Here is a 10300-nt window from a genome sequence, read left to right on the forward strand (position 1 = left end):
CCCCCCCCCGGGGGTTTTTTTTTTTTTTTTTTTTTTTTTTTTTTTAAGACGATTAGCATACTTAATTAGGCGAATGAGTCGAGGCCGTAGGCTAACTTGTCGTTTCACGAGTTATACGTGCCTGGTCGAACACTCGACCGAGAGAGGCCCTTTATGTACTTGCGGTAGATTAACCATAAGATACGTCTAATAAAATTAGCCTATTCCTAATGCTAACTAGTACTTATCATATGTACGTGTACACGGAAGAGTAATAAATACTGCATATAAAATGCATTAAGCGGGATCGTTTAGAGTGAGTTTAGAGACTGGGAGAATGCGAGATATTTCGCGGAGGAAACTCCCGTGGGAATACCCGTAATAATATCTTTATTACGGGAGATAATGAATTTTCTATTAGTGAATTAATTAAAAGATACTCGAGGTAGATATATGTGTGTGTGTACACACACGTGGGGTCCCATAAATGGATGGAAATATAAAACATCGAGTGACGCCACGCTGTACGGGCTCGAGAGGACCAACAGAGCTTTGCGTACAGAGAGAGAGAAAGAGGAAGGAACTCGCCCCCGTGAGTCGACTCTCGTGCACGATGCTACCAGCGTGCAGGAGATTAAAACGAAAAACCATTGGCCCTCTCTCCTTTTTCTCTCTCTCTCTTCCCCCCTTAGTTGAAAGAGCATCGCACTTGGCCATGGAGAGATACCGGCCCCCCTGTCGAGAATTCAATGGGTGCTCTGACCAAAGCCATTTGCCGAGAAAAAGAGAAAAAAAGAACGAAGGGACAGGCTGGACGTCGATACAGGAACATCGGTATCGCTCCGGAAGGAGCTTTGCTTTCTTCGTTGTGAGAGAGAAAAAGGAAAGATTAGATGTTTTTTTTCTTTTTTTTAGTCCAGCGACGCTCTATGCTGGCTCTTTGAACTTTGCAGCTCGTTGACTGACCCACTTCGACGAGGATCAATTCTGCGACAAACGTTCGACCAATTGCGATTCGTACTGCATTCGATGGCTCGTTTGTACACGTTACGTATATACGTACGTATTTCTCTGATCGTCGGGTGAGATGAAATTTATCGAATGCCAAGGAACGACGATGATTTTAACTACCACCGAGTACTGCTGACAGAAACTGGTGAACGTGAGAGGTTGATTTTACCACGGTGGATATAAATTAACGAGTGGTGGTATTTCTCTTGGACATTAATATGCCGCTAGGACGAATCTCTACTTTAACGCAATATCGATCACCATTACGCATCCCTGACGTGGAATCCGTTGGCCGTGTGCTTTTACTCTCCATCGGACGGCTGACTGCTTTTACGCGGAATAATGAATGGACCCGTCTATTCGTGCATCGCGTGGAGTTCATTTATTTCTCAATTAGCCAACCGTGAAACTGTTCGGGCTGGTTGCAGTAGACGGGAACGAATTATCGATCAATCTCTCTGCGACCGAAATACCGTAATCTATGTGGCACAGGTTTGAAAAAAGAAAGAGAAAAACAAAGAAAAAGTAACGAGATAGGAAAAAGGGAGAGGTGGAAGAAAGAAAAAGAAAAAAAGAACAGGGATGCGTGAAAGAAAAGACGGGTGAGTCCGACCTGTTGCAGAGACTTTCACCGGACGTGTGGAGCAACTTTACCCGTCGATTCTACAGTTGTAGAGGTTTAAAAGCGATACCGACCTTGAAGGCAGCACAGCAGGATGATCCCAACGAGGAGTGAGATGTGACGATGCATCCTTCCTAACTGTCGACGATCCGTTCGGACGTTGTGCCACGATCGTGTGTCAACGACGTCGTTATAAGTCAACTTTCTCGTAGTCGCAGTAGGCGGACGTCTCGAACAAACGATTATCTTATTGTGTGTATGAAGATTGGCTGGCTGTTCTCGCCACCGGTTAAAGAGGATAAGGCGCGAAGGAAGATGATCGGAGAAGAAGGATGGTGGTGGCGCCGTTGAGGAAGGAGAGGAGGAAGTGCCCTCTTCGACCTCTATCGTCCTTCGAGGTCCACGAACGACTGAGGCGCACGAAGCGACGTCAGTCCGGCTATAGCCTCCCCTTCCTACTTTCACGTGGCGTGCTCCCGTTTCCAGTGGAGGCGCGGACTGGAGAGCCTCTCCATGGGCCATTTACCATTACCATCATCGTCGTCGACGGCCAGTCAAACGGGGGAGGGGTTGTGTAGCTGGACGAGGTGGAACGAGGGAACGAAGCCTGAAAACCCAGCAACAGATCGGAGATCGGAGAACCACCGTTTCTAGGCCAACTCTTCCTCCTCCACCAGAAGATATCTTATTCTTCTTCTTCGACCTCCTCCTCCTCTTCTTCTTCTTCATCTCCAGGAAATGGTCTCCGGCCACATTTGGTCCGGTCTCTCCCGATTCTGAAGGGATGTCCTGTTCTACCATCCTAATCCATCCTTGATTACCACTAGCAAAGAAACAAGTGTCTTTCTGTATTCGTTTAGGAATCAAGTTCTGCGATCTAGAATAACTAGAGCTACCGTAAATACCTGGTTTTATTACCTTAGAAGTGTTATTTCATACAGTGAACAGGAAAGATAGTTTTCCTTTTCAGAAAAGGACCAGTCGAAGAGGAACCCGAGACTGGATCAAAGGAAATGACTGGAAATTCAACGATGGAACCTGATTGAGAAAGTTAGACGATTAAAAGTGTGGAATATTCTCGGCTACTCCCCGATGAAGACGCCATACCCGGGACGTAGTCGTTCATTTACATTTTAGCGGGTGCACTTTCTAATCGAACGATCATGGGGAATTTTCTTGTTACCGACAGCGACATTAATCTCCTTTCCTACTTACATTCTAACCGGTAATTTCACGTGCAAACCGAGAGGGGAATTACATACGCGCCGCGCAGCGAAACATTTTAAGCTCGCCTCCTCTATCGTGTCCCGCGTCCGTAGTGACTAATTATCCGCAGATTTCGCGGGTAACACGCGATTCAGGTATAAAAACGTAATTAAGCATCCGAGTAGAGGAACGAAATTGCTCGGTGAACTTTCTCATCGGTGTTGGTCGAATTTCAATTTAATTTCTAGACAATAACGCTCTCGAAAACTTCGCTGTGAAACGTTTCGACGCTGCACCGTAACGACGGATAGTGTGTTGTGTACACGATCAAAAATCTAACTATACTTCATTCCATATCGCGAATCAAGATCTCTCGGTTAGTTGTATAAAAAGGATTTTATTCGCCCCAATGTACACTTTCCTAGATTCGACGAAATCGCTCTCGGTGCTCCAGTTTCGGGCGTCTAATGTTCCTAAAGGAGGACTAAAAAACCGAGTACACCGGTTGTTACACACGAAAGTGTGGCAGTGGCCCGAGGGAAGAGAGGCCGAATGTATACCGCTCACTGTGCAGTGGTGCAGGTGCAGCTGCAGCACACCGCCAACCTCTAACGTCGATGTAGCTTCTGTGTCCGTCGAAGGCCAAGAGGGATCGTTCATCAACATCAACTGTCAGAGTATCTATCTGTTGGATTGTAAAACGCGCACGTGTATACATATGTATCGTGTCTCTTCTCTCTTCTCTATTCTCTCCTCCTCCTCCTCCCTTCTCATCTCTCCTCTTCTCTTCTCTTCTCTCGTGTACTTCACCATTAACCCACTTGTTCGGTTTAACGTGGTTACCTCGCCTAAGACACTCATAACTGTACCCTAGAGTTTCCAGACATTGTTTGAATAAAAGCGTTTAACCGACTGAAGAAAACGTCTGTAAAAGTTTATTTGTATACCTTTTTGTATCGGTGACGTGGTCTTGTATAGGCCCAGGCTACAGCTTCGATTACGGGAATCATGTATTCTCACTCTGGTTTCTCGATCAACCGGGCCAGGTGACCGTCTACGTGTAACGATTCGCATGTTTTTGCATGTGTTTCACGACGGCCTTAAAACGAGCAAACACGAATCGAGCAACGACCTCGTTGCCGTGTGTCGTCTCGATATCATTACGAAACTCTGCCTCTGTCACGGTTCACTTGCCCGAGCAATGTCTCTGCTAAGGTTCTTTGATCGTGTCCCTGCGGTGAATATCCTAAAATCATCGTGAAAGCAAGCCAAAAATAACACAAGAACAACATAAAACGCTTATTTCGTTTACGATTTATGATTATGTATCTAATTGTATGTGCTTGCTCGGCTCACTGCGTATGTAAATGAAAATAGTAACAAGCAACAAGTTTTCTTTGTGAATAACGAAAAATCTAGGGAGATTGATAAGCGGCTCTATACGGTACATCGGAATGACGTGTACACGTCGGCCGAGCAAGAACACCCTTTGAGCGAATTGAATTTGAATGGATTCATTACCTCCCTCTATAAACGCTCCTTAGTACAAGCCGCGTTCATAACTTTCTTACACGACGTCTCTGTTGTAGATCGAACACAAACACGCGCCTTTTGTTCGCAATCCAATTTTGCAATCAATTGCGTTCGACCCTCTTTTACTCAAGTTTCGCAGTCAACTTCAGGGGTGTCTGGTGTATCAACCGTATATACCTAAACTGTTAATACGAACAGCAGATTAACCCTTTCATTCGCAAATTATTTAATAATTATAAAAAAGAATACACGTAAAAATGTTTTAACGTTTCGAAGATGTTTGATGAATTTTTCAATTGCTACGCAGTTGGCAACATTGTGACGTAATCAAGTGTTCACTTACAATTAGACGTATGAAATATTAAATTCGATTGAATTTTAAATTAAAAAAAATATAAATTTAAGTAAAAAATATTACCTTAAAAAATGAAAATAAAGCCTTGTAGCTATTATGGCAACGAATAGGTTATATTGTGTTAGTGTGTGTACGTAGGATCTTGCGGCGTACATGCATTGTTCTGTAATTGCATAAACGATTCGTGTTTCGATTTAATGCCTACATTTTCCAGTGTATTTCCTTTCGACATGGTTCGATAATCCTCGGAAGATCAAAGAGTCGTACGAATCTTAATACCGATCCGACAACAGGATAATTTGACGCCACGAACGAGTTAGATCAGCCTCACGAAGGTGATCCACTTTATTCCGTTCCTCCACTCGAGCACCTGTGATATCAGTTTGGACACGACATCGTAATTTATCGTAACATTATCCCAACCGACCTGTACACCGTTATGGCGATTAATTAATAAGCTTGCCACGCCGTGTTTAGCATTCATTACCCTCGTCAAATCACGTCTAAACGTGGAGACGTTAAATGATAATTAAACACGTTTGTAATCTATCGGACAGCGCAACGCTTACGGTGACACGTGAGACATGTATGGTAAATCTAATCGCGCCAATTATCGACGACTTACTCACACATAGTCGGCAAACATTCAGAGCAGATTTTTTTTCGTCTGCTAAACAGAATATTCGCAGTAGTTTTATTTCTGCGAAGAATTTAGGTTAAATTTTATGGTCTTTCAAGTAGTGTCACGCGACCAGTACAAGACATGCGCAGTAATATCATTATACCCTCGGTTTACGATTCTTGCACCGTTAAACCATGATATAGGTATTGCAGTTCGACCGATTGGCGGGAGACTATTAATATTGGTTTATCCGGAAAGATCCTGTGGTTTTGAACCATTCACGTTGAGAGAACATAAATAGCATCGCTGAAATTCAATAATTTTGTCTGAAATGATCACTATTATGTTCAGTATGCTATTGCTGAAACAATACAAGAATATCTATTACGTTGCATTTATCCCAGAGATACCCCAATTATCCTAAGTGACATTGACATAACCTTAAATGACCTAAATGTCACAAGAATGACGTTGACATAACCTCGAATGACCCTTGTATTACGTTTGGAAAAGTATAATGAACGTAACGACACTCGTTTCAAAAGGAAACGTTCGAGTTATGTTGTTTCGAAGTGAACGGTTCAAAAACCACGGAAACATTCGACACGACGCAATAATTGAACGATCATGATATTCGTTTATCGATCGATACGTCTTAAAAGAGAGTACCGCGCCTACTTCACCGTTCAATTCGGATGTATTTCATTCGTTTACATCGAATAGAATGAAAAAATCAACACTGCATTCATTCAACCGAAGAAGAAAAAAGTTGCTAGTGAAACGAGGTTCAATCGACACGCTGTTTGGTTTGGTGACGGCCCTCTTAACAACCATGGTGGTTGTAATACAGGTTCTGTTAGGTGCCAAAGACTGCACCTCACGTTAAAAGCAATAAAAAAAAATTCCTTCCCTACTTACAACAGTAATCTTATCACAGTATCAATCTGAATACACTTCATGGGCGCATGCACACCATCTATGGTCATAGACGATTAAATGAAAAATAGAACTAACTATACGGCACTTCACGTGTTCTAAAAAAAAACACCACACGCGTAAAAATCATAGTCTCTTCTACAGAGAATAGCATGGCTGGCCATATGTGATGACAGTAATTGCGTAGAAACACCATGGGAGAATATATAATACTTCATGCGTATTCTGTTCGATGGGAAAAATGTTTACGCGGTCGAGAACGTACGAGCATCGTGGTGAGCACGAAAAAAAATGAAAGGATTTGTGGGCCGGGCCAACGAGACTGAAACGGCCGTGTATAGTACGTTGCGAACCTGGGAATCGGGAATTTCCATGTATTAAATAAACATTTCGCCGCTGTCAAAGCAAAGTATAGCGGTGTGGTATGGTGTCCCATGTTCATGACCATACAGGGGAACTCATAAAGTATGCAACTGGACAAGGCAAAACGGCGCGCTTGCACCAAGACAGCGCCGCTGGTCGGCCATTCGCTAAATTACTATCGAGACCTCTCACCTCTCGGCATGGTGATCTACCTAGTAGCAGACAAGAGTATCACTCTTGTATTTCATGCGTCATTATCACCTACATCACTCGTTTATTCATCGCTGCATAAATAAAAGAGAGATCAAGATTGACTACTGCCTTGGCGCCTATGGGACGGACGTTTTCTCTAACCTGTATTTTCCTCGGGACCTGTTGATTCAATTTGTTCGCAGTAACCGTGCGGATAAGCGCGCATAATGCAATTGACACCTTCGACGTGAAACTAGTGTGTCAACTCGAAGTTAACAAGGAGATCTGACATCTGTGTAGTTCTTGTGCAAGAAATCTTTAAAGGAATGTGTCACGTATGGAACAAATTGCCAGTCAAGTCACGATCCATTTCTATCATATCATATTTGTCGCTTCATTGATGTAACCAATGTCGGGGGTTCTTTTATTGTACAAAGTGAAAATACCTCTAATTTTACACGAATTGTATTATGTATCGTCAGTGTTCGTGCAGTGGATTACGAGTTGGAAAGTTGATAGATACTTCTGTAATCAGGTATATAGCTCACCGATGTCTAAAACGCACATGTATGTAGTAGCGCCCGTAATCGGATACAGTTAATAAGCGACCGCGCGTCTACAATTCTTTATCTACCGTGACAAAATTAAATACTTATCAAAACTTGTCGCGCGTATATATATTAGGTACGTATCGGTGCGTGAAATTGAATTACATAATTGCTGCTCGATAAGAAAATACATCGTTTAGGTATCTGTCACATTCCTGATGAATCGCTTACTACGCAATAACATGCTTTAGTCTATTTCCAATAATAACCCGCGCCAAATTCAAATAGCCCTGCCCAACAGGTAAATAACCTTTCTTTTTCGTTTATTGCCGTTATAAATTAACATCAACCAGACTAAGGAATATAATACCTCGGTAGAAGTGTGCATTAAGTCGTTACTACTGGCCATAAAAAACGATTAACGACACATAGCCCTCGTTGAAATACTTGTCAAACAAGTTTACTATATTATGTTACCCGTAGCTATAACATCGAATTTCGTATTTTTGCTTAATATTATGAAAGTAACGGCGTGATAAACTGATAGTAAAATGCATGAAATATAGCGTTTCTCCTTCTGATCGACTATAGTTATCGGACGGTTGAATGCAGGCCGACACTCTGAAGTCAGTTCTTGCCCTAACCGTTCGATATATGAACTTTTACATCGAGACCGCGAAGAACTCGGTCGCATTCGACATGCTGTGGTAACGATCAAAATGTCGAGGACACAGTGTCTGTATGCCGACTGCAGTCCCTTCCGTGGACCGTTAACGCAGCCTCTTTTGCCGGTCCGGATTACAGAACAAGACTTACTCATTATTTATTGCCAACCAATTTACGGCTTCTTGGTATTCCTTGTTCAAGTACCGCGAATTTCGGTTGCATTCTCTTTCTCTTTACAGAGACATTACTTCAGTCGCGTTCCTATAACGGTTTACAAGAAATTTGCCATACATTTTTAATTTCGAATTATTTGGTTTTTTCATAGACGCAAAGTTTGAATGTTTTAAACGTAAAATCAATGTTACGTATGTATCGAATAGAAATTAAGTAATGTACTGGTTATATTCGCATGAAATATAAATTTCATTTTCGTTGAAGTTCGCAAGTTGCAATAGTCGTAGTTTCCAACAAACGATAAGTTAGATATCTATGTGCATTGTAGAGAAACTTCGTTGAAATGAAGCGTATTTTAAAATAAAATTTTCAAGAATAAATTACGAACTAAGGAATGCTACAAGTAAATTAGTTACGAAGTTTTTCTGCTTTTTTTTTTATTTAATATCGACGAATGTTAAGGAAGCAGCACTTTAAAATTGATTTTCAGTCTGTCCATTAGGAGAAAGACCGGCGCGCGAAGTCCCTAGGAAACTATAGTGCCTTCCACCTGTCACTCCATCTACAGTAATCCTCATTCTGGCCGACTATACACGTTCTTACTCCATAAAATTTTGAAACCACGGTTTTGTCAATCGTATCGCGATCCGATGATCAGTTCTACGAAAATGTGGTAAGCCATTTAACGTAACGTACCGCTAGTTACATTCCCCGACACGGATTTGTTTACAAACACCGTGGTGACATAACCTCCAATTGACACTTAACCTGTTAACTGCATGCATGTGTATACACGCGACTATGTCAATACAGTTTGTGACCGTTCGTTTTAAAGACGCACCGGTCAGGAAATGGCACGATGGTCGACTGTATTGTCGGGAGTATTCCTGGCCCTTACAATGGTCCTGTCCCTTGGCAAACTTCTGATGCTTGCCACCGGAAATGGAAACAACGGGGATGTCACCGAAGCAGATCAGTGGCTGGCCGAAATCGGCCTTAAACAATACCGGCCTCTCTTCAGGAAAAAAGGTCAGAATTCATTCAGAAACGTTGCTAATTCCATTGCTTCGTTCGTTACTGGTAGTATAGTGCACATGGCGCGGCCTAGTGACGTTCATATGTCAATATTTATAAACACTAGAATTTTCTAGTTTGTAAACAATCAAAGTTAAATAAATTATTCGATAGACAATATGAAATATTCTAGTGGAATATGTTAGATTAGAAATTACGTTTATCTGCTTAAATTGAATTATCGAACACAAGTGTAGCTGTAATCGATAAGATTGTAGTACGTCGTCGCTTATTCTGTTTGACAAATCTTCGGTGCACCAATTACAACTGTATATCACGCTGAGACAATAGGGTTCATTATCATACGTTTTAACGTCAGAATTCATTGTTTGGCGTGCAATCAATTTCCACTGTGCGAGAATAAGCACCGGATACTTTCGATTGCTCGTAAAGTTGTCAGTCTTCCGGAATGCATTAATCGTACGGTAGCATGAACTTAGGGATCCGTCGTGAAAACATTATTCATTACTTTGGCAAGAGCCTCGATGCTCTGGAATTCATTAACATCTCAAAGACTTGGAAGCAACACGAACTTCAGCACAACGTACCATCAAGGTATAACTAATTCAATAATCTTCCCTTTGTACATTACGATTCAATTCACCGTGAAATTGAAAAATGTTTCAATTCTCATAAATTGGTAATCTAATTTCCTGCCAGATATTGCTTCGAAAGAAAAAAACAGAAAAGAAAAATAAATAAATAAAAAAGGTAAGCATGGAACAAGACTTAATATTGGAAAGCACACAAAGTTTCACTCGAGCGTTCATCTTAATTCATTCCTCCGCATGTTCTCCGCATTAGAACCGGAGGCTGTAGCGGTCGAGCTGATAAATCTGCGTCAGTATCCGAACTTTTCTCGTCTTGGCCCTGGTCGGTGCCAAGAACGTTGGCGCCTGCGCGTACCTTCCTTCGGGCTAGGCTTTTGTACCTCGTTATTGGTGGGACGAACGAATGGGTACGAAGTTCCCAACTGCGGCAATGTCACTGCGCGCTGTTTCTACTTGGGCCAAACTGGG

At 42.1% G+C, this 10300-nt stretch overlaps 2 protein-coding genes across 2 annotated transcripts in view; one reads left to right on the forward strand and one right to left on the reverse strand.

Annotated features, from left to right (window-relative positions):
• LOC108579227 (agrin) overlaps nucleotides 1–1741 on the reverse strand; it is a 22228-nt gene extending 20487 nt beyond the window's left edge. The window contains exon 1 of the mRNA XM_017942709.1: nucleotides 1687–1741. Within this exon, the coding sequence (XP_017798198.1) occupies nucleotides 1687–1741 (55 nt within the window). The remainder of the gene's footprint in view (nucleotides 1–1686) is intronic.
• A 7061-nt stretch (nucleotides 1742–8802) lies between these two features.
• LOC108579152 (apoptosis-resistant E3 ubiquitin protein ligase 1) overlaps nucleotides 8803–10300 on the forward strand; it is a 19080-nt gene continuing 17582 nt past the window's right edge. The window contains exons 1-2 of the mRNA XM_017942603.1: nucleotides 8803–8880; nucleotides 9043–9236. Coding sequence (XP_017798092.1) covers nucleotides 9059–9236 — 178 coding nt within the window. The 5' untranslated portion in view covers nucleotides 8803–8880; nucleotides 9043–9058. The remainder of the gene's footprint in view (nucleotides 8881–9042; nucleotides 9237–10300) is intronic.

This window comes from Habropoda laboriosa, unplaced genomic scaffold, assembly GCF_001263275.1.
Source record: "Habropoda laboriosa isolate 0110345459 unplaced genomic scaffold, ASM126327v1 scaffold64, whole genome shotgun sequence".
Lineage (NCBI taxonomy): Eukaryota > Metazoa > Arthropoda > Insecta > Hymenoptera > Apidae > Habropoda > Habropoda laboriosa.